The sequence below is a fragment of the Ictidomys tridecemlineatus genome, chromosome 9 (genome assembly GCF_052094955.1).
Source record: "Ictidomys tridecemlineatus isolate mIctTri1 chromosome 9, mIctTri1.hap1, whole genome shotgun sequence".
Lineage (NCBI taxonomy): Eukaryota > Metazoa > Chordata > Mammalia > Rodentia > Sciuridae > Ictidomys > Ictidomys tridecemlineatus.
The window spans coordinates 58,548,459-58,573,433 of record NC_135485.1 but is presented as its reverse complement, the minus strand read 5'-3'; the positions used below and the strand labels follow the sequence as shown (position 1 = coordinate 58,573,433).

General features: G+C 38.7%; 1 protein-coding gene across 3 annotated transcripts; it reads right to left on the bottom strand.

Moving 5' to 3' along the window:
• Positions 1-10,528: 10,528 nt before the first annotated feature.
• Positions 10,529-20,253, bottom strand: Ccng2 (cyclin G2). Of its 3 annotated transcripts, none has more exons than XM_040292276.2 (8): positions 19,315-20,253; positions 18,165-18,302; positions 17,414-17,551; positions 15,912-16,162; positions 15,508-15,586; positions 15,314-15,412; positions 13,025-13,230; positions 10,529-11,952 (listed from the first exon to the last, which is right to left on the bottom strand). In XM_040292276.2, the coding sequence occupies exons 2-8, from the start codon at positions 18,300-18,302 to the stop codon at positions 11,934-11,936; spliced, it is 930 nt and encodes a 309-aa protein (XP_040148210.1). In that variant the 5' UTR covers positions 19,315-20,253; the 3' UTR covers positions 10,529-11,933. The 3 variants fall into 3 exon arrangements, with proteins under 3 accessions (XP_040148210.1, XP_005337324.1, XP_013219187.1); XM_005337267.4 differs by having other exon boundaries at positions 10,529-11,956; positions 19,315-20,241; XM_013363733.4 differs by lacking the exon at positions 19,315-20,253 and adding an exon at positions 18,391-19,149 and having other exon boundaries at positions 10,529-11,956.
• Positions 20,254-24,975: the final 4,722 nt, after the last annotated feature.

The following is a 24,975-nucleotide window of genomic DNA, read 5'->3' as shown; positions in this document are numbered from 1 at the left end:
CGGAAGAGCTGAACTGACAGCAAAGGGCAGCATGAACTAATTTGTTCCCTGTAAGGAAATCTCCATGGAAATCAAATACCTTATGTGCTAAGAAAACAGAACATCAGAACAAGCTAAGAGAATGAGATCTGACTACTCCAATCCCTTTCCCCTGTAAGAATGTCCCCAATCTGGTGCTCTTTTTTCTTATTTCAGAAAGACCATCCATGTCTCAGCTTCTGCTGGTGAGCACAGGCAAAGTGGGTCTCAGGCTGACTCATGTTTCCGTTTTCATTCCTATCCTCCCTGCGGGTGACCTACGCTTTCTTAGCCAGGCTAATTCAGTGGAATATGCTGTAGCCAAGCTCAGTTTTTCCCACCTTGGGGCCTAGAAGACTGTGTTCTTTCTTTGTTCAGGCATTTGCTTATTTTGTATTGCTTTAGGGAAATTTCTCCAAATATCTGGTGCTTTCCACTATGTGTTGTTGACTTGATAATTTCATCTCTCAGGGTTAAGACTTTGAAAATATCATCAGTTTGGAACATAATGTTCTCTGAGTAAAACTGCATTTGTTTTATTTGTTCATTTAACCTTCATTATTTAAACATCTGTTCTGTGATAGGCCTTCCAGAAGGTGCCGGGCATCCAAAAAGGAACCGGACTGAAGTAGTCCCCGAAGAAGCTCACAGAGCTGTTTTTAAATTGAATAAAATAAATCCAAAGAAGTGAGATTGAAGCTAAAAGAGCAGCGAATCACTCATCAGATCCTTCTTATAACCTGTATGTTTTAAGTTTTCCTTTCTTCGTGAAACGCAACTTCAGAGATTCTCAAACCAGCATAGCCTCTCTACATGGAACCAGTATTAAATATGGATGTAGCTTTTGTCTACCAATGTGTGCTGCTTGTCCCTGCCTGGTGCCACCCTCAGATCTCCTCTCCTGATAGCTGCCTGCCTGAGATGACTTCTCTCCACCAATGCCTGACATATAAAGGAGCTGCCTGAATGGTGATTATTTCTGCACAGACACACATTCCCAAGTATGTCTGTATTGAGGTCTGTCCTTGTCATGGTTTCAGAATGTGTATGTGCTGAATGCACTCATTCTCATTTATTAATGACTATCATCCAGTTTCCCACCATAATCATTTAGTTCTCGCCTTCCAAAGTAAAAATTAACAAAGCTCCAAACAGACTTGACTGGATCACAGACTGGATGTAATCTTAAGAAAGATTACAAGTGGAAATAATGACAGTCCTCCGGTCTGACACTTAAGAAACTCTTTCTCAGCAGACCAGAGTCTCAGGTGCTTTAGAAGTTTTTTTTCCTAAGTCTTGAAATGAGAATGGCAAAGCTACAATGAACCTTAGACCATCACCGAGCCCAAACTTCTCATTATTTTACAAAGAGATTAACTTTCTTACATTAGATAACTATTGCCAGATCTGGGACTAAATCCCAAGATTCCTCCTCCCAGCCCTGGCTCTTTCCAACAGCTGCCACACCCTGGATCTGCCCAGTCTCACTGTCTTCCACAGCAAATTCTGCTCTTTCAATACTTTAATCCCCATCATGTCCCCTTTCTTTTATCCTGTCACCCACAGATTCCTCCCCTTCCCTATTCTCCTTCTGAGGGATTTCTTACATTCCAGGCTGTGCTCTGTTTTTCCCCATTTGGGCATCCTTTGTTTTTTTTTTTTTTTCTCTTTGCCATTTTTAAGGAAAAAAAAGATAACTTGTACACATATCTGTCTTTGTATCTTCTACATTCGGTACTTAAAAATACTTGAGGCATATGAAAATTCTGAACTATCTTTAAAATTGCAATTCTACAAATATACTATAGGTTGAATATCCTTTATCTGAAATGCTTGGGATAGTGCTTGGATTATTTTTATATACATAGTGACATATCGGATGGGACCCAAATCTAAGCACAAAATTCATCTGTGTTTAATATACATGTTATATACATAGGCTGTTAGTAATTTTCTACAGCATTTTAAATTTGCACATGAAACAGTTTGATGGTGTGAAATTTTCCACTTTTAGTGTCATGTCAGTACTCAAAAAGTTTTTAGTTTGTGGAACATTTTGGATTCCAGATTTTCCAATTAGGGATGCTCCACCTGTATAAAGCCTACTACAAAGTTCCTAAGACTTAATACTAAAGCACTTCTGGGATGGCAGAAGAGGCTTGAGAATAATTGCATAGGGACCTTGAGGACTTGAAAAGAAGATGTGAAACTTCAGTGTCCTCTCTAGTTTCTATGAATTGATAAAATATAACAAATATCTATTGAGCATAATTGCACGCTCTTGAATATGGTAGGCTATTTGCCCTCTAAGAGGAGACTATCTCCCTGGTTTCAATAATCCAGAAGTAGTGAGAATAAATGATTGAAGGAAATGGATAACTGGGTCTGCTTCCCTATCTGCCATCTCTTTCATGTTTTTCTAATAGCATCGAGAAAATAAAGGAAAGCAGTCTTGAGAGCCTGCCGGGGCTGACCCAAGGTGAGAAAATACCCAGGTCTCTTTGTTCTCTTGTCAGCCCATTTCACTTTTTGCTTGAACAACCTTGTTTGTTCCTGGAACTCGGAGTCCTGTAAAATGCATATAGAGCCATGTCATTGAACCCCAGTCAGGGCTCTTGCCCTAAGTCCAGGCAGCAGCTGTTAAGCAGCTGCACCATTGTGCTGTAAAACTGCTCAGTGTAGGGTGCAGAGGAAAGAGGAATAAATGCTCTGAAGCTATGTAAAAAAAAAATACAAACCCCTGTGACAACAGCTGGCAGGTAACATATTTCATGAAGATATTTGGGCATTAGAATAGATGCATTGCGGATGAGGTTTAGAACAGTATTTTAAGGATTTTCCCTCATAAAAGGTATGCACTTAGATGTTTATAATAAAAAATTAATTTACAAAAAGGGAAAAGAAAAAATTAAGGCAACTGGTACAAGACAGGCATGGAGCCCAGTAAATGGACTATCATCCTCACCTCCTTCCCCTGCCTCAGTGCCCCACCCCAACATGGCATGGAATGTTTCCCTGGAGCAACCAAGATGAATGTCTGCTCTTGAGGCCCCAAGTTCAGGCACAGCACTACTTCCTAGAGTTGGCAACTTTTGACTAGCCTTTGATCTCTTTTCCTTCCTGGGACGTGTCAATCTTGTTCCTCTAATGTGCAAGTCGGTGCAAGAATTCAGGCTAGGTAAGTATAGCTGCAGGCAGGGCTTCTCCCAGTGCTCCACAGAAAGCTCTTGCCTGCCCCGGCCAGAGGCAATTGCTGCAATTGCTTACCTGCTGCATCCTATGGGAAGGAGTCTGGGTGTTCTGGTGGCTTAGCCTATGTGTTGCCCAATAATGGGCAAGCTGGAACCTGGGACTTAATGGAAAGCAGGGGACAGATTACTTTCTGAGTCTGGCTTTTTTTTTGGTATCTATCCTTTTTCTCCCATTCTTTCTAGGGACATTTTCTTCTGAGCCCTTTAGAAATCTAATGACCCCATTGGCTTTACTGAGCCCTCCTCCTCCCCCAGCCCCATTAAAATTCTCTTGCATGAAAGTAAGGAAACTGAAATACATTATTAATGGAGGCATAATTCTATATTCCCCTTTCAGGAGAGCAGATCAACAATATATAAATTTTAGATGTGTCTTGGTTAGACCCAAGAATTTTGCTTCTGGAAATATATCCTAAAGAAGTGATTCATGGGTAAGCAGAAATGTATGTATAAGAATGTTTACTGTTGCTTTGATTAAAAACACTAAAAAAAAGGCATCCATTAGAAGGGGATCAGTTAAACAAATTATCACATAATATATAGTGAAACACTCTGGAGCCATTAAAAGTAAGGAAGTCATTCCATATTTACTCACACTGATATATCCCCCTGATAAATTGTTAAACAAAAAACATAGGTCATAGAAATTATATAGAATAGGATCCCAGACTTAGATAAAGAAAAATTGATGTGTTTATACTTTCATAAAAAAAGATTAAAAATAAATATTCTATTGACAGTAATATCTAAGGAGTAGCACTTGAGGCATTATCAACTTTATATTTTTATAAAGGAGTTATACTGACAGAAAAATATTCTGATGTATTTTGAAAACCTTCCCTTAGGAAAATATACAGGATGTCTTCACACAGACAACTTGCTTTTGTACAGAACTTTGCAGTTTTATTTTCTCCGTTAACCTGCTCTGTCTTCACAATCCTACGGAGTAGGAAAGGTAGATCTTGGTTTTGTCAAAAAAAAAAAAAAAAAGCCACGGAGTCATGAAAGTGGTGAAAACAGATGTTGTTCAGCAACTACTGACAGTAGTATGAGGCTCTTCTGATTTGTGCAGAGGGGATGGGGCCATTTAAAGGGGGAAATGAGGTAATAAGGAGGGAGAGTGAGCAAGGACTCAAGTGAACCACTACAAAGCACTGCTCAGTGGAAATGTGATTAGGCCAGCTATGTGCTAGCTGGCAATTACCAGAGTAGGATTTTGTTCTTCCACAGAGACTAGGAGAAAGACAGAAGCCTTCATTCTTAATATTACATTTTAAAGGAACAGCTCTAAGAAAGATACTCAGTTTTCTCAAAGGGACAGAAATAATTCACAATTTAAAGCCATTTCTAGTATATGTTCTAGGAAAGAGGGCTGTAGGCCTTGTCAACAGGTATTGGCCAAAACAAACAGCAAATTCTTTTCATGGCTCTGAGTTTTCCCAGACAGGAATTCGAAAGGGGACTGGATTCTCTCATGGATGCCACCTGAGGCTGCAGAAAGTTACGTTAGATGGGTCCAGTGTGTCAGTGTAGTGGTTTGACTGGAGTGTTTGTGCTGAGAGCTTTTGCCGATCTCAAGATCATTTTTCAGATTTAAAAAAACAAAACTAGTTCTCAGAGAAATTATGTGGTGTAGCACATTGGAAGTACACCACATGGATCTCTCTTCCAGAAAGAGATTTGCCTTGCTACAAGGAGGACAGTAGCTGACAGCCTCCAGCTACAGCACCATCCGACTCCACCTCAGTATTTGAGCCAAAGCCAACCTCTTCCTGGGTAGTCCTCAGCCAATGACTGAGTGCTTGGGAGCAGTAGGCTGACATTTCTGCTCAAAATGGGTATATCTAATGGACAACTTCTGCTCCCAAGCTATCTGACTCTGTTACATCTCTTTATCATAGAGGTTCTCCTGTACTTCTGACTTCATCTCTGTGTCTGTTTCATGGGAATCCTGAACTAATAAATAAGCCTTGTTCAAAACTACATTCCAGTTAAGAGCTGTTCAAACCCTGCCTCAAACCAAAGTTTCTGAATCTCATGAAAGTGTAAACCCTGTTGGACATATCAGTATTTAACCACACTGCAAGTGTTTAGCTAAAGGAAAAACATACTACAAGTAGAAAACAGAATGAGCTGGAGGGAAACAAGAATGTGAGGCCATCATCAGGGCCTTGAAGAAGACGGGCCATCATCGGGGCCGGCCTTGAATGACTGAGGTCACACCATATGAAACTAAAAGTTTCCACCTGGAAGGTTAGAAATAGATGAGAAGCAAAGCCAGGTCACTAACACAGCACCTCATAGATGTTTCTTACATTACACCTGCCTCCCCTGTTAGAATTGTGGGTTTCTTAAGGCTAAGAACTGTGCTTAAATTCCTTTTTGAATTCTCAGGGCTTGGGACAACACTCTACATCATAATAGCTCAATAGTAATTAGACAAATAAGGGAGTCCTATTTTAGCAGGAAGGTAAAGGTAGGGACAAAAGTGGGATAATAATCATTATAGCCAATATTTACTGAGTGTCTTATTGGGCATTGTTCCCAAACCATGTATCATCATATTTAATATGTAAACACTGCCCAGGAAGGCAGTGCTGCCAGTGGTGATGTCCATGAAGTGGACTCTGAGACAAAATTTAGGATGCACAGTGTATATTAGGGAGCACCTTTGAGATTAGCAGCTATGAAAGGAAGGGGAAGGAAGGAAGGCTGGTTAGAGAGGGAGTAAAGCTACAATGCAGACCTCACAATAGCTGTAGTCACTGGAAGCTCTGAGGCCAAAATGATCTATTTGAATTGTCCTAATTTGGATCCAAGTAACCAGCCTTATACATCCTCCAGCCTCAACTGGCCATTAGGAGTAGGCATTCCTGGGAGAATATGGTCCAGGGCTGAGATGCTCTCTGCAGCTAAGGCAATCCCCACTCTGCACAGCTGGGGCAGCTTGGCAATGCACTTCAGGTAGCCACTGTTATTAGCCCTTTACACAGAAAAAGAAACTGAAACACAAGACACTTTAGTTAACACCCTGCCTGGTCATAGAGTTAGTGGCCAAACCCAGTCTCAAACCCTGACAGTTTGGTGCAGAGCCTATGTTCTTCCTCAGTACACCACCTTCTTGAATAAAGTACACCTAATCCTACCAGTGGGCCAGGGCCTCCCACATGCCCTGTTAATGATTTAAACTCCTGGCTTTGGAGAGGGTGAATTTGTCCCTACATGCATAGAAGTTTAGCTTCACCAAAGAATGGAAAAGACAGTTCAGGCATTATCATCAATGCATAGGAAAGTGTTGACACATGTTCTTTGCCTAGCATTATGCTAGGCACCTTGAAGGATATAAAGGAAGCAGAATATGTAGTCTCTTTTCAGAAGCTTACAGTTTAGGCAAGAGGATGAACCACAGACATGTGAAGTACTTATTGGAAATATCCCAGAGCCTAAATGAGTAAGTGCAAAGTGATTGCTATGTTGGATAATAGTAAAACAGACAAAGGGCAAGCAAACTTTTAACAGTCCTTTATATTTACAAAGTTCCACCCCCATTAACACTGACTTTGGGTCTTGGAATCCAGAATAATAATAAACTATAACCCAAGTATAAAAGGAACTAGATGTTAAAGGTTTTAGAAAGACCCACAGGCCTGAGTACAAAGAGGTTTCCAGGGCAAATTAAAATTCCCAGCCATTGGGGATTGGGGGTGCAGCTCAGTGGTAGAGCATGCATCTAAGCATGCACAAAACCTTGGATTCTGTCCTCTGTGTATGCCTTGAATTTTCACTTTAGTGTTCTAATCTGACTCCTGAGTATGAGATATTTTAACTAAATCTTGGCCACTTTTCCTTTACATGGGTGGGAATGCTTAAAAACAGGAGAATAATATGATTTACTTTACTAGTTTTTTTGAGTAGGATTTTCTTCATACAAATTTCATTGTTCATTCAATAATTGAGTACCATCAACTTTTGGGTAGTTAACATTGTGGTTAAGAGCGTGTTTGACAGATTTGGATTGAGTTACAACCCTGCCACTTACTCCATCTGTGAGAAGGAACTTAACTTCTCTAATCATTATTTTCTTCATATGTAAAATGGGACTAATAACAGAAGTTGTCAAATAGCATTGTGGTAAAGACTAAATAATTCATGTAAGGTGCCTGGGTCATAGTAAGTGCTCAGTAACGCTGCTTGCTACCTAAATAAAGCAGCAGGAGTGTGGGCCAGAAATCCTGCTGGGTGTTGAGCATTCAACTAAGGACAAGGGAGACAAACAGCCCCCCATATTCAAGTCAGGTGAACAGACAAGGGGGACGGACAAACAAGGTATTAAAAAGATATAGGGTTTCATGGAAATATGTAGCACTAACAGGTAAAGCCAAGGAGTTACAGAAAGATTATAAGAAAATATCATCACACCCTTTAAAAATTATATTAATTGCTGTGAATCATTGTTTCTACCATTAGACTGTAAATTCCCAGAGGGCAGCAATATTGTGAGTTGTGCTTTGTGCCATATAGCAAGCATAATGTGGTGCCTGGCCCGTGAGAAACATTCAGATATCCAACAAGTAAATGAACAAGTGAATAAGGGGGTAGAAAGACTATGTAAGGTAATTTGGTAGGAGTCCACTAGATGAGGGTGACAGGAGTGACCAATAGGAGTGGGCCTTCTTGGGGAGTTCCAGCCAGAGGAAATAGTGTGCCTGAACTCACTGAAGTGAATGAAATCAGCCATAAGTGGAAGGAGCTAAAATATAGTGAAACTGAGAAGGAAACAGAGCCAACTAGAGGGTCTTTTCATAGTAAGGAGTTTGAACTTGATGCTAAGGAATAGCAAGACATCATTAAAAATTTTTATGAAAGGAAAGCTATCATGTGTTTTTTTAAAGTTCATTCTTTATTCTTTTAATGTGCCAGTAATTCAAATCCATTTTAAGAAAAAAAAAATAGGAAACTACAGATAAGCATAATTTAAAAAACACCTATAATCTCTCTAGAGATAATCACCAATTGACCATAAATAACAAACTCTTGCTGTGTAACAAACCACCCCAAAATCTAGTGACATTAAAATAAAAAGACTTATTATTTTTGTCTGTAGACTGATTGGGATCAGCGGGTGATTCCTCTATGTATACCACAGGGAGTAGACAGTGGTATTCACCTGGGAGCGCAGATCATCCCAGATGGTCTCTCATCCTCAAGACCCACTCTCCATGTTTTCCCAAGAGCCAGAGCTCTTTTGCAACATGGTAGCTGGCTTCCAAGAGGGATTAAAAAGGTAACTGCCATACTCTTAAAACCTAGGTGTAGATATACACTGAATGTCTTCCACTGCACTTTAGTAGGCAAAGCCAATCATAAGACCAAACTTCAAGGGAAATAGACTCCCCTAATTTGATAAAAAGAGCAGCTTGTATTCCAGCAGCTTGGACTGAAGACTTACTTGCTGCCAACTTGGGAAACTACCTATGATATAATATAACTGGCTAAACACAAATGAATATAAATTTTTTATAATTCTGGTACTAAATAATTAGGAAAACTGAGTTCAAAAATTGCAAATGCAACGTACATTGTTTTATCACATAAAAATCTAAGTGGATTACCTAACCAAATTAATAATTTGCATTTGTGGTGGGGGGATGAGAGGTAAGCAGAGACATGCCATATTGGAACATAATGTTAAAATGCTCAAAGAATTGAAGACAAAGGCAGATCCTAGATCACAAATGGTTAAAATTGCCATAAGAAGTGTGCAAACAATGCCTTTGTAATAGTATCAACTCTGAGTGTGACAGGTAATTAAAGCAAATTGTTTGTCTAATCTCAACTTCCTACAGGGAAGAGCAGAAGCAGTGTCAGATGGGTAGAGACCAAGGGCCCTGGCATAATACTTCACCATGCACAACAGAAACAGCAAAGCACACACACCTGCTCCAGTCCGTCTTCCACATAGCTGTCAGTTTTCTTAACACAAAATTTTAAGCTATAGGAAACGGTATGGAGAAAAAAGCCAAAAACAAGTGTACATTAGAAAGAGACTTATATGTCATAAGATAGGGTCCAATCAGAAAACCTATTAAACAACTTTTCAGGTCAATTTTACATATTTAACAGTATGTACAGGTAGCAATGAAGAGATAAGCAATAAGCCTCAAATGAAAAATCACTAACATATTGCAATAACTCTTAGTTAAGAAGGCAGGTCTGAACCAGGGACAGAAAAAGAGACCAAGTAAAGAGAGATAAACAGCATTAAGAAAATCACATAAATGATAAGAGGCTGGTGACCCTTCAGTAAACAGGCAGAAGAGATGAAGATATCACCTTAGTATCTGACTTGAATAGATAGAACTCTTATTCACTGAGATAGACATACAGGAAGAGCAGGTTTAGGAGTGATCAGAAATTTCAGAAGTAGAATGGCAGTTGTAAATAAACAGGTTTGGGAGCTCAGTAAAGTCTAAACATAATATACTTAAAATCAGAAAAGGATACAAATGAAATCATATCCAACTTACTCAGAAGGAGCATCTACAAGAAGCAATACAACCCTAGAGGAACTGAAGAGGGTCCTAAGATTTGGAAAGTCACAAATAACTTTTACATCTCAAAGAACCAAAATCTGAATGCAGAATATTTTGTTCATTATGTGCCAAAATTAATCAGAAAATCATCCTCAAGCAGATTCTCCACTGAAGGGTAGGAAAATACACCCTTATCTCCAAGGAAGAAGTGGTCTTACATGAAAACCATATTTAGCATACTCTGATTTTTAACCAACACGGAAAATGATGTCTACAAAATCAAACTAGATGGGGGAACTTCTACAAAAAAAGATCACCACTTGTGAAACAACCTGAGACATAAAGATCCAAACAGCCAGTAGCCAGCAGGACTCCATCCATGCTTATTCACTAAGCAACATTGTAATTAGAATTTGATTTGTCAGAGATTGTACTGACCTGCCAACCTGGGCATTCCGGTTGCCTTTCACCATAATTTAAAAGGCATTCAGGTTAATTCCCAGTCTCTGAGAGCTTACTTTACTATGAATCCACCCCAGAGAGAAGTCAATCCTCAAGTGACAGATTCACTTTGGGTACTTTCAAGGCAGAACAAAACTGTGGTAAGGAGCTATTACCCAAAGGACTTTTGGTAGCCAGTTAGAAGGCTGACAGTAGAGGCACTTCAAGCCTCCTCATTGAAATTCAGCAAGTACTTTTACCAAAAGATTAAAAATTAGGATGTGATTGCAAACAAAAATTCAATGATATTTTTATTGAATTATAATCTATTATCACTTCAAAAAGATCCACTTCAGAAAACATCCAATGGATGTTGACTTACCAGTAAAAAAGTAAGTCATCCATGTCTAATTATAACACCAAATACATAATAAATTATATTTACATGCAATGACTAGACTATCACACACACAAGGTAAAAAAATACAGTATTTTATGTACAATATTAAAGATTTACATTTTCATATACAGTTTTATAAAGTTAAAAATTCTCTGTACAAAATCTTAGGTGTACAGAGTTTTTATATATCCCCATCCTTACAGCTGGATCACAACAGATTTGCTTAAAACTATAATACTACAAACACTGGAGTTCTTTTTACTTCATATTAAAATCTTGGCACCCATATACTAACACATTATTTTTGAAATGTGAATTACAAATGAAATAAAATGTGATCATGCAGACTTTTTAATATAAGAAAATGAGATAAAATGTGCTTCTAAATCAACATTTATCAATTCCATAGTTAACCTAGTTCTGTTTAACTTCCTGTACTGCTTTCATACAGGTACATGCAAAACTAGCAGATTATGGATTTTTTAATAACATTAAAATAATACTATAGTCTGACAATACTTAGGCATTAAGGATTCAACTATCTAACAACTCTAGCTTAACAATTATTTCTGCTTTAGCAGAAACCTCAATTAAAGACATTATATACTAAAATTCACAGAAATGTTAACAATTCCTAAGTTTATAGGATCTGCATCAAATAGTACAATGGTCACTTAAAAAGCAACAGAAAATGTTTGACATTTAAGAATACTGTGTAGTCTCTGTTCTGAGAATGAGAGAAGAAAATCTAAGATAAACCATGAAGAGATTAACCATTGTCCCTGCTAAGGAAGTACTTGCACACTCCCAATCTGTTAAATAAAGACACCTGAAGGCTTTATAAAAAAGCTTAAGCAACACTACTCAACTTTAAAAATCTTCTTGAAAAGTAACAAATTAAAGGTATCAGCACCTTCCTTCCTGCCCCAAATAGCTAAAGACCAACAACAAAAATAAAGTGCCAATGTCTAAAGTATTGTTAATTATTTAAGAGGCACTAACCCATTTGATGGCTTAGGATTTAAATATGAAAATAGGCCAGATCTGATCTGAATAATAAATAGAAGGTAGGTATTCTAGTCCATGTAATTCCTGCCTAGATGGGGGCTGGACTAGAAAACCACCTACTCCCCCATTTATTGCTTTAAAACTGGTAGACATATTTTAAACTCTGACACAGAACAATCAGTTAAGATGGAAAACACAGTGTCTGTGCCACTTTGAAATTGAAAAAGAAGGTGCACTCTTGGTCACTGGGTGGAGAACTGCTGAGACTCTCTTCTCCACAACTCATATCTTCACAAGAGTCCTCACTAAAAGGAAAAAGAGACAAAAAGAGTGGATCGTTACTTAAAATACACAGATGCTTTACAGGAAAAAGAACTAAACTGTAGTCTGTCTATATGCTGTAGTCTATATGAATATCTCTAGTCTTAGGACTTTGTATGCAAACGTTATTCTTTATTCAGAGCCGAATTTGAGTTGTAAGGATCTCCTAGGGTGAAGTTTATTGTAATCTCATTAGAAAATAATTTTTCTTTAAGAGATTTACACAAATTACTACTTGCCAAACTAATATTCTTATTCCAAATAACAACTCTTGCATTAACCATTTAAAGAATTCTAAGTGTTTTAAATCCAAGAAATGCAAACTAAAGACAACATATGTCCTATTCCATAGTCTATTTAAATGTCCTTCTAGTATCAATAATCATCACTAATCCTCTCCAAGTATCAAAGCAAGAAACCAACAAGCTACAAAAATGAAAATTCTAGTCTTTTTATCTCTGCAGCATAAAACAATCAAGTTTATTAAAAATATTCACTTTACAAAAATGATTAATTCTAAAAAAGAAAATGACATTTGGCAAAACTGAAAAAATATCTGTAGAACTTGGCCCCTTTATTTTCCAGTCACCTACTCCTCAGTCTCTTCCTCATAGCATCATATTAGAAATTCATTTGAACATTAAAAAGCCTAGAATACTGTTGTTTGTTTTAACTGATCTATATTTCAAAGAGGGCTGGGATTGTGGCTCAGTGGTAGAGTGCTCGCCTAGCATGCACAAGGCACAGGGTTCAATCTTCAGCACCACATAAATGTAAAATAAAGATATCGTATCCACCTAAAACTTAAGAATAAATATTAAAAAAAATATTTCAAAGAGCAGGAGACAGAGACAAAAACAACCTTTTTTTAAGGGGAGGCTTATAAATTATTATTATTTTAATGAAACTGCTGGTTAATTTTTTTCTTAAGAAATTATGCAATAAGAGTAGGACCTTTTTCTGATGCCTTATGTTGCAGTAATCCACAGCTCTTTTTCAATAAATATTAGTTATAGTGTGTGGAAGTCTAATTAGCCAAGATACCTGCTTACCTTTCACTTTCATCAAAACAACCCCTCTCTGGGATTGTTGGCAACTCGGGAACACTATAGTAGCTATTGTGGAGGTTCTGAGCTGTGCGCCTTGAAACAATCCAAACTAACTTCTTAAGATCTGGTTTGCAACATTCAGGAGAAGAATATTCAGCTAAACATTTAGATACTAGCTCCCTCCAATAGAAGAACTCGGTGTCATTAATCTGAGAGGAAAAAAATATATATATTTTAATGAAGAGGTCACAGCACTGGTTCCCAAACCCTGCACTTGGAATTATCAGGTGATCAGTTTAAAAAAAAAAAAAGGGATGGCAGGTTCCATCCCCAAATATTATAATTTGATACAGAGTATAACCTGGGTGTCAAGAGATTTTTAAGTCTCCTAGATAATTTAAATGCGATCAAAATTTGGGAACCAATTTTACAGGAAGAGCACTATAATTTACATAGCATTCAATACATAGAAAGGTTTGCCTATCTAACACACTGACTTAAAAATACTGTCTTTTAATAAATCAACTATCAAATATATTATACTTTTCTCTCCCCCACAAGTATATTCTTTACTAGTCCCATGCAAAAAATAAATAAATAAAATTAACATTCCTTTTGTTACATAAACATTGTTATAGAAATCAATGTTGTTTCTATAACAAGACACTGTATAGGTTGCTAATAATATACATTTATATTTTGACACCAGATATAAACTAAAGGAGAAGTTACCAATATGAAAGAAGACCCCCCCCCAAAAACAAACAAACAAAAAAAAAGTTCCTTCACCACTGGGTAATGCCCAGTTTATTTCATGGAATCAATTTCACTGATGATGCCTCCATATATCACCATTAATAAGTTCAGATGAAAACTGTAAAATTATGATTAAAAAGCCTAGAAGTTACCAACAAAATATTTCACACCACATGCCCTTCCACCACAAGCAGAAGGTTTTTGTATCATCTTGGCCTCCATTTCCACTAGATTCAGTCACATGTTAAGCCTCCTATAATCTGGCTTCAACCAATCCTTTCTCACTACTCTAAGACATCAATGACTTCCTTCAATTTTCATTATACTAAACTTCTCATCAAAATTCAATACTCTTGGCCACCTCCTTCTTAAAAACCTCTTTCCAACCTGACCATGCTCTTACTTGTCTAGATGTACCTCTCTGTCTTGCTTGGGTCCTAAGGGAAGAAAAGGGCAATATTGAAAACCCTAGAGCTTCAAAGAAGCTCCCTAAGTTTCTTTAGGTTTCAACTATCAGTTCTTCATGGAAAATTCCCAAACTAAATCTTTAACCACAATTTATCTTCTGAGTTTTTATTCCAGGCTGCCAAACACATGCATGCCTGGGTATGCAAGCATCAGAAATCATACTTCTTTCATCACAAATTAACTTCTTCCAAGTTTCTTTGAATTATGCCAATATTCTCTCCATTCTAGGTCCAAATCTTGGTCATTCACAATTCCTTGCCTCATTTCCATGCTGGGCTCTGAAAACTATTGCTTGTATTTGATTTTCTTATTCCTGCAGTGGCTATCACTCAGTCTACCTGCACGCCTACCCTAAAATGACTTTCCAAACCCATCTTCTAACAGTCTACTAATTTTTTAAATATAAGCTTTTATTGTGCAAACTTTCACTCTTGAAGAATTTCTTAGCACTCACCAGGCTCCTCTCCTGGTCTGCCATATACCTTGGCTAACAACCCCCAAACATTCCTATATTCACTATTATCTGCATTGAAACATGATAATAAACAACAGAATACACTATCTCATGATTTGTTTCCTCAGCTAGACTATTAATTTATAAAAACAAACTGTGCTTATTTTTGCCTTACCCCTCTTTTTGACTGCAAAAACACTGGGATGGCCTGCCTAAGAGGCTTAAAAAGAGAATGCTGATGTTAATTTGGTAATGCTACTAATGAAATGATTCAGCCCTACAGATGAGAAGGAATGCCATCCTATTCTATTAATGCACATATTAAGTCTACTTCCTAGTATACATTTTAAAACAATGTGCATGTGGCAATATATACAGCTTTATTAGCCTCTGACATGATACTACAGAAAGGACACCTGCAAGCAAACACAGTGTTGGACTAACTGATCAAACTCCCATCTAGCTTAATATCAAAAGCTGTATTTATACTTGATAATATAAGAAAAAATGAATATAAAAATTAAGAACTCCATACTATATTACTTAATATTTAAGATACCACAGGGGAAAAAATGAAATATCAGGAAAAAAAACCTTGGACTTAGGATATTTACCTTGGAATGCTTTTTAACAAGCAGGAGAATTTCCAGTAATTCAACGGATTTCAAAGTTTCTACTTCCAAATTGAGAAGGCACAAAGCTAATATAGATGGCTATCAAAAGATAAAAAGAGAAAGAAAAAAGAAAAAATTAAATTTATTTTTTAAAATTCAAAATAGAAACTATGAGACGTGTAAGAAATACTTACTTTGGCTTTGGAAAAGACAAGTCGGCAGTTGCAAGCTTTCAGCTGAGCTTCTAGTTTGTCAAGGCTCAGTATTTCTTTCCTATAAAATACAAATGTCAAAGTCTTAAATGATTTTAAGAACTTCCTATTAAAAGTGCAAGTTGATCTGGGTGTGGTGCTGCATGCCTGTAATCCCAGAGAACTGGAAGGTTGAAGCAGGAGCATCCCAAGTCGAGGACAGCTTCAGCAACTTAATGAGGCCCTAAGCAACTTAATAAGTCCCCAAAACTCAGCAGCACTTAACCACTGAGCCACATCCTCAGAATCAAAAACCAAAAAGAGAACAAGTTGAAAAGTGGCACCCTAATATTTTACTGTTACAGCAATGCTCAAAGAACAAAACTTTCATTATTAATCCCACTAACCTTTCTGATATATGACAGAGTATAATAGTATGATATAAGTGCAAAAAGTTTAAGGCAGTAGTAGCTTCCAATTCATAGTGCAATTTTTCTGAAATTATTTTTTCCATCCGTTTTATGTCAGAAGCAGTACATTTACACTGACTAATCCGGATTACATCATGAATAGACGGAATATTGCATTCTTCTTCAACTATTCTAGCAGCCAGTAGAAAACAACAGACTCCAATGCAAGATAAATGCTTAGGTTTCACCTGGAAAACAAAAACAAAAGAATTCTTTTAACTGTCACTTTTTAAGTATAGCAGATACTTAAAAATATATAGTAATCATGCCCCTACTCTTAAAAGAGAACACAATACAGCTGCTTCTCTTATATATATACACTTGCCTTTACCCACAATTATAATCATTTTTACATTTTAGAACTTCTTAGCATTTGTTTTTAGGCCTGGCATGGTGGCACATGCCTGTAACCCCAGTAACTCAGGAGGCAAAGGCAGGAGGATGGCAAGTTCAATGCCAGCCTCAGCAACTTAGCGAGACCCTGTCTGAAAATAACAAAGGGCTGGGATGTAGCTCAGTGGCAGAGTGCCCTGGGTTCAATCTCCATCCCCAGCACCAGTAAAATCAAAATCCAGTTTAAAAAAGTAAATAAATAAGGTTTTTTTGAACATTTAAAATATTTAAATGCAAGGGGAAAAAACACAATGCAGTGAAAAGTTAGATTTCTAGCACTGAGTAATACTCTGTAATCTTTTAAATTTTGTAAATCTAAAATAAAATCTCCCTCAAAAAAATTGAGCTTTTCAACGTTAAAAAAAGAAAACCTGCTACTTCTTCAGATATAAAAACAATACTTTCTACAACTTTTTATGCAAAAAATCTTTAAGAACTATTCCATACTTCTACATTATTTTACCCAAGAGAAATATTACATCAGTTTGTGCAGCATGTGGGACATGTATAAAAGATGCAATGGACAGATGGCTGTCCTTTTCTTTCCAGTGCCCTGAAAACTGACCTAGCAGCTGAGAGCAATCCTACTGGCAGGAGAATTACCACATTTTTCTAACAGTTGCTAGTGATTGTTAATGACTGTGGCTCACTTTCAAAAGACTCACAGGGAAGGGTGTCTACTTCATTTGTTGTGTTTTGGAATTAAAAGCATCTATCTAGGCTCTAATAGAACTGTGATGAAAATGAAAACTTCTTTTGAGAACTGTATACATATTTATATTGAGTACTGAATAAAGCCTTCTTTTCGACACATTTTCCAAGAAAAAGTATTTAAGAGGTACAGCAAAACCTAGTATAAGATACAATATACACTTAAAGTCTCTTGATCTGGCATTGGCACTAACGATCACAATTCTTATTATAAATGTATATGTATAATAGACTTCTGTTACGTTCACTTAATAAATATTTACTGAACCCTTTGTGCTAGGCTCTGGACATAGAAAAGGTATTAATAGGATGTAATTACAGAAATGATTAAATACCTTCATAAGAGCCAAGAATCTGTCCAAAATATTGACAGCTAGAACAAACGTTTCAGTGCAAGATCCAAAAAAGTTAGTTAAACTCCTTAAATCTTCTACTTTGGCATTTCTCAATCTTGAACACAGAGTATTATCATTCTACAATAAAAAAACAAGAGCCAAAGTTAATTATATTCTTAAAACTATATAAATGATGCACAGATTCAAAGAATAAGGTATCCTTTCCCTTTAACTTTCAACAACACAGAGGGAAAAGAGTGGTTAATAAAGCTTCATCAGATATAAGATGTAAAACACTAATTTAAAAAAACACATCATAAAAGAACTTCACAAATTCAACATAACCTGAACTTTTGCCACACTCCTGAGGGTAACAGCAAATACAGTATAATTCAGTTCCCTTAGAATAAATGTTTCCTTGCTTGTTTTTGTTTTTCTAAAATCAGCTAAGATTCTATAAATATTTCATAGGCAGAGGGTAGGAAATGAACTGCTCAATTCTCTAAGAGTCTCACACTCAGAAGAAGCAGGCTGGGGAAACTAACATCTGAACTTCTCTATACTTGGTATTACTTCCTTTCTTGCTAAGAAACAAAAACACGATCCTGTACAGTATTAAGGTTTTTCTTAGTACTCCAGGAAGACCAATTTTGGTCTTTTGCTGGCCTAAGTCTTCATTTAATTGGAGGCGGGATCACCTTCTCCAATCCCCACTAGCTACTTGAGCAAGTCCTCCTTCCTGCAAACTTACCTCTGGGGTAGCCTCGATCAAGCTCAGCCCTTTCTCTCGAGGTTGGAATCTCTGCTCTTGTTCCAGATAGAAACTCAACAATCCAAGGAGCTGAACTCCTTCACGATCTGCCAAGTACTCTGCCCCCAAATCCTTCATCTGTAGCAAAGACACCACATAAGGTTAAATATGTAACTTAGGGGTGCGGGGACCATGAAGTAGGGCAGAAAAAAAATGATGGCAATACCTCCAACGAGGGGCGCCCCAGCACACCCCTGCAAGGAAATGGTGGTGAGGGGACCAATCTGCCAGAACCTCCCTGACCGCCAAGGAGGTGTGGCAGGGGAAGGGCTTGTGGTCACGTCCGCTGGCCAGCGCTGGGCCAAACCAGCCAGCCCCAGCTGAGGCGCTTCACAAACAGGAAACTGTCTGCGGGTTGGCAGCGTCCCTAGGGTCTGCCTATCTACCCCACCTAAAGCTGTGCATAGAGGATTTCTGTCCAGGGGACTGCACAGGGACTGTAGGGACCACGCAGGGAGCCGGGGAAGCTCCAGGGTTCTGGAGGTGGGGTATTGCACAATAGGAAGGAGGGGAGAAAAAGTCTCTGACTGAACAAAGAACCGGAGGGAGGAGACTCTCGAGCCCCGCCCCGCCTGGGGATCCCAGCACCAAAGACCCCGCTCGTTAAAGCCCAGCCTCCAAGATTTCCCTATCCGCTTCCGCAGCGCCAATTACTTAAGTACCCCAAGTGCCAGACACCCCAATCCGAGAGGGGGCGTGGCCCGCTGGGCTGGGGTCGAGATACAGAGCTTCAGTCTGCCCACACCGGAACATCACCAGTGAATCCACTCACGCCTGGGTTCCGCAACTGTGCGGAGCTCTGGGGCTGTCAATCCTGGAAGCACCACCCAAGCAAGCCCCCGTGACAAAAGGAGGTGGGGATGCCGAAGCAGAGAACTGCTTTTAGCCTTGTTGCCCCCTTCATCCACCCCACCAACATTGACTGCCGCAACTCCCAGGGGCTGGAGCAAAGGGCAGGACCTGGGCTGTTGGGGGGGGGGGATGAGGGGGTGGGCAGCAACCAGAAGTCTCTAATCACCCTCCCCCATCCCCACCGCAATCTCCACGGAGGAACAAAGAAACCCAGAGCAATCCCAGGAGGCCCACTCACCGTGCCAAAGATGCGCCTCCACGGCCCCTGGCGTTGCACTTCAGAGTGTACCGGGTGCGGTGGGGGCGCCGGACCCGTCTCCGTCTCTGAGGTCTGGGACCTGCCGCCTCAGCGGTGCCCCGGGGCCGACATCCCAGCCTTCCCTCCTGCCACGGCCGCCTCGGCCTTACAGCCCTGTCTTCATCCTGCTCCCTCCAGCGCCCACCCAGCTCTGGGCACAACGCTGACCCCTCACTGCCGGTGCCTCTACCTGCACCGCCTTAGCCTCAGCGAGGCCCCAGCAAAGCCCTTGTTTTTGTTTTGAGTTTTCGACGCCCCCAAGGGGGCGGGGCACGTGACTCTCCGCGGAGGAATCCTTCACTTCCTCCACAGACTTTGAAAAAGAGTCCCGCCTCTAAGCCACAGTGTCCAGTGTCTCTCTGGGCCTCCACAGCTCTCCTAGGCTGTACCTAGCCAGCCCCCGCCCAGTTACAAAGGCCGTGGGTGGAGTCTGGGCATCCGTCTCATTTCACAATTGAAAGGAGGAAAGGGCAGTGAGCTGGTTGAGAGGCGGAAGGAGATCATTTCTAGTCGCATCACACCTTTTAAAGGTCCCCGATTTGTTTTGTTTCCCCCGTTTTGAAAAGTCCGCCCAAAGTAGCCGCGTCTCTGATTGGATACGGGTGGGGTGAGCAGAATGCGGAGGACCTGATTCACTTTTGAATCTGGATTGGCTAACTGATTAGTTTTTGCACCCTCTGATTGGCTCTCGCTGTATCCTGCACCTCTATCTTCCTCCCAGCCTTAGCAACTCTGAGGTATGGGTGCGCATGCTCAGATTAGGTGTCTTTGATGGCATTCAGTTACCTGCCTCGGGGTTTGTGTCTTTTCTCCGGGGCACCTCCACCTGTCCAGGGAGATACACCATGCTAGACAGTCTTTGTGACAACCACTTCTGCCAGGGGGAAGTCTTGTAGTTTTTTTTTTCTTTGTTTCTTATTTTGTCCAGAGCTATTTTGCAATAACCAATCAAATTACTGTAACATTTTTAGGGTCTTTAAAATGCCATCGTGTTTTGGTATTTATTTAAAATTTTTCTGACCCAGGAGGGGGGAAAAAAAACGGAGATAGATGAACAAGATGGACAAAAAAATGGAAAGCTGTTGAAGCTCGGCAATACAGATTGCATTCTTATTCTTTCTACCTTCTGTACCTTGAAGTTTTTCTATAATTAAAAAAAAAAAAAGTTCAAAGGAAGTTTTTTTCAATAAAAACTGCACATGATGAGGGCACCTAAACATCTAATCACTATAATAGCATTCCACCAGAGATTGTGGTTGTGCTGTTGTTTTAATGAAGGCTTCTAGAGCTGCTTGGTCCTCAGTAGCCTATAAAGTACCATTTATTGTCCATTATAATTAGTATAGTTATTAAGGTGGACACCTCTCCCGAGGCGGGGCAAAAAGAAAACCAACTAGGTGCCTTAGGCTGGAGAAACTTTCACACGGAATATGTTCAGGAGATGTAAGACAACCCTGGAACATTTATAGTTCCTTTCTGCCTCCTCAATCCTCGTCTCCTGCCAAACTTGAAAACCCGTAAATAGCACATTCATGAGTTCTAATCTAAATAATCAACCCCTGAAAAACAGTTTCTCCTTTCTGCTCCTCTGTATGTTTTCTGTGAATTATTATGTTACTTGTGAAAAATGGGAAGGCACATAACATAGCTTTAACATCAGCTTTCTTTTTTCCAAAGCAGCTAAGGAAATAGGTCCCTTTTTATATTAACTGCAACTAAAACACTGGAGGAAGGGAGCCCAAAGAACTATCCTTTTATTTGTGGAGGTGTACCCTTGTTGGAATTTTTAGAAAATGATGTAAAACTAACACACTACTACATAATTTTATTCAATGCTTCTCTAATTATTTAAACCTTATTTAAATTCTTATTTGACATAGTTTTTTTTTGGCCAGAAATCCATGCTAATAAACTTAAACAGAGACATGAACTAATTTGGAGAATAGATCCAAGATTAGACTATCGATTACAGCTCCCATACAGAGAACACAGAGGCTCAGGAAACAGTCCAGAGACAGAAGCAGCTGTACAAAAACATATACCGTGGGAGAAGAGAGTTTGTGGCCAAAATGCGAAGGACACTGAGGACTTTTTATTTTTTTTAAGTAAGAAGACAAAGGTAGACAAGGAACACAAGATATAAACTGAATGATATGAAATAGGAAATGTAAAATTATGTGAGAATTTTTAAAATAACAATTATAAGAAGGAAGGGATCTAGAAATTTCTAGATCCTTTGTTTAGACCATTAAATGGTATAAGTTATGCAAAATATATATTATATTTTATAAATGGTATTTTATGTACCTTTTTTTCCAGGCGGCCTTTTGAATGATGTGAACAGTTCTCTAAGAGTAAAACAAGAAGTTTGTAAATGGTTTTGAATTTCCTGCTCTTTGTATAGCCGGCTTAGCTCAGCACAAGAAAAAGATGATCAAGTTGTCCAACACGGAGCCCTTTATCCTATGAGTCCACTTTTCTCTTTAAAAGTGAAGGAAAACATCATTTTTAAGAAATCATCCATGAGTTGCATCATCTTTTTTTTTTCCATCCTTCAACTCACCTCCTATTATTTAACAATGTTAATAATCTGGAGGGAGGGGGAAATTGTATAGGTTTTCTCTAATGATTTTGTTGTTGTTGTTGTTTATATATATTTTTAATTTAGTACATTGAATCGTTTTTTAAAAATTAATATCTCTAATGAGGAGGAAAGTTGGGACAGCCTTTCTCCAGACTTTTTTTGTCCTTATCACCTTAGCTTACTTAGTGTTTTAGGCTGTCAGTACTACTTATTAAAAAGACATTCCTCTACGCTAATCAGACTTTCCATATTAGCTATTTTTTATCCTTTTCTGAGCAGTTATTAAGAGTGGCTTTCCTGTAAGTGTGCAGCAAAATTCCCACAACTTCCTGCAGTGTGCGTCTTTACAAAAATCAGGAAATCGGAAATCTGGCTGCCCCCAAGAAGGATTTTGAAGGAATTTATTTTAAGATACTTGGTCTGATACAGAACAGTGATAGGGATACGGTAGGTTTGGATGATACTTTGCCCCCAGTAACCCCATGAAGGCTTGACACAGAGCCGATTGTCCTCAATGACATCTGAAACTGAAACTAGAAGGTGGGGACAAAACAGGAAATAAGCATGGGGCACCCACAGAGAAACAATACCTGCATTCAGCAAATTTGATTTGTGAGGTGTGTCCTTCAAACCAACTCACTCTTAACAATCTGCCTTGAAAAGAAAATAGGGCATGCCCAAGGGGCTGCTGCACCCTTCCCTAAATGATTTATATTCAGACATCTCTGAACTGTGCAAGGAATCAAAATTCCCACAACTTCCTAGATAACATCTTCCTCTTCAGAAATGATGGTCTATGACAGCAAAACCTAGCTTTTAATGCAGCAGACATATAACGAATACACAGTAAGTGCTAAGCATGATACTAGGCCTCAGGGATTCAAAAAATAAATAATGAAATAAGGTCCCTAAATGTACCCTTGTTTATATATACAGTAGGGCAAAAGTGTTCATGGTTGGATCAGAATGACTTTTAAGTTTGAGCTTCCTACTTACTAGAGATAGCACCTTGAATAATTTGCATTGTTCTGAACCTCAGCCTTCTAAGGGAAGGGGAAAAATGGGTAATTATGTCTACTTCATTTGTAACAATTAAGTACAAACCTATGTGAAAGCTTTTTGCTTGTTACCCATCTAAGCTGTTAGGATTTTTCACAACTCTGTGACTTCTGGAAGGGGAGAAAAGAAAGGATTAGCCCTAACTTCAGCAAAGAAATCTGGAAAGCAACCCTAAAAGGAAAGAATCTCAGGATCAGGATTTGTAAAGCTGACATGAGGTTACTCCACCCCCTCTCCACTTTCCTCACTATTTCTGGCTCCCTGTCTAGGCTGTTTTGGGGCTATAAACCAGTTTCTATGACAGAAATTTCCTACTTAGATTTACCCTGCTAGCAAAACCCGCAAGAGACAGGAATGCCTGTGCCAAGGAGAGGAATGGGGAAGGTATTACCCAACCCAGAATGCCCTTTAAAAGTGATTCTAATTTTTCAACCAATAGCCCATAGTTTAATCCGATCCTGGAAAAATGAGACAATTTATACATTAGACAATCAATCCCTTTCCTCAAGTAATCAACTAAATAAATCAGCAAGGCTTCTCATATAGTCTCTTTCCTGACTTTCTGAACATCAATAAATTCTTAAATCTGAAATCCAAAAGCCCAACATTTTACCACTTAGGTATCTTGTTAATGATAGAAGCACATGGTATCTTTCTGGGAAATTGTGTATATGTCTACAGAAATGTTGGTGATAATCACAACACAGTCAAAGTGTGCAGTCTCAGAATTGTGGGAATTATCCACACTGTAGAAACCATCTGAATGACCACACCAAGAGGACCAGTTTTTCTTGCCAGCCAGTTTAGCCTCTCCCAGTTCTACCAGCTTGAAGTGAGTTAGCCTTGTGTAAACTCTCTGAAATCCCAGAGCTCTATGCTCATTTGACTCTGTGGCCCCTGCATCGCTTTATTATCCAGAGCTCTTTCTTTTAGACTGAAAGTCAATTGAAAAAATGAAGTAGCTTTGAGGATGTGGAAAGGCCGTAAAGTACAACTGAGAGTACAGATATTCCTGAAATCAGAGCTGTTTATCTCAAAATATTGGTTCTCTCCTAAAGTATATGTATGTTTTTCTTTTTTCTCTTGTTTTTCTTTTTTTCTTACAACCTGGCACAAATTTAATTAAACTGTGTGACAATGGCTACAATCTTTTGTTTTGAAGAGTCAGGTTCTCACTATGTTGCCCATGTTAGTCCTGAATTCCCGGGCTCAAATGATCCTCCTGCCTCAGCCTCCCAAGTAGCTGGAATTACAGGCAGGCCAACTGCACCTGCTTCCAAAGTAAATATAAGTGCCCAGACTACATTCTGGGACATTGTGTGTTATTTACAAAGTACTTTCTTCTTCTACAACTTGTCCCAAGAATCATAACATAAATCAGATTTATTCTGTCTTTTCTTGACATCACACTGCTGTGTAAAGTTGTCACTTTCAGCAAAGACATCACTTAGGAGATGTCTGTTGAATATATCATCTATTTCCCAGAAGAAGTTTTACACCCGTGAAAGTAAGGATCTCTTATTTTGATCTCAAATGAAAAGGCAGTTGACATTCACAGTGATATGAATAAGGAGTATAAGCTTAAAATTTGCTTTTGTTAACATTTTAAAGTGATTTCAAAATGAAGGTTCTTTTCAACTTCTAAAAAGAAATATTGCTTTATAGCAAAAATTCACAAGTCTGTTTAACTCTATATATTATGTTTTTAACCACATTCTAAAGAAGAAATTGTAGCTACATACAGGAGCAAAACCAGATTTGGGGCAGGGGAAGGGTAGATGAAACTTGACAATTTGAAGGGGTTCTCTCTAGGAAAAAGAGGAGAATTTACAAATACAAAATTAGATATGAAAGCGAATATTTACAATGAGACAAATCAAGACATTATTCATTTTTAAAAGTATAAAAGCTACAACATTCTGTTGTAGCTCTCTATTGCTGTGCAAAGAATCACAACC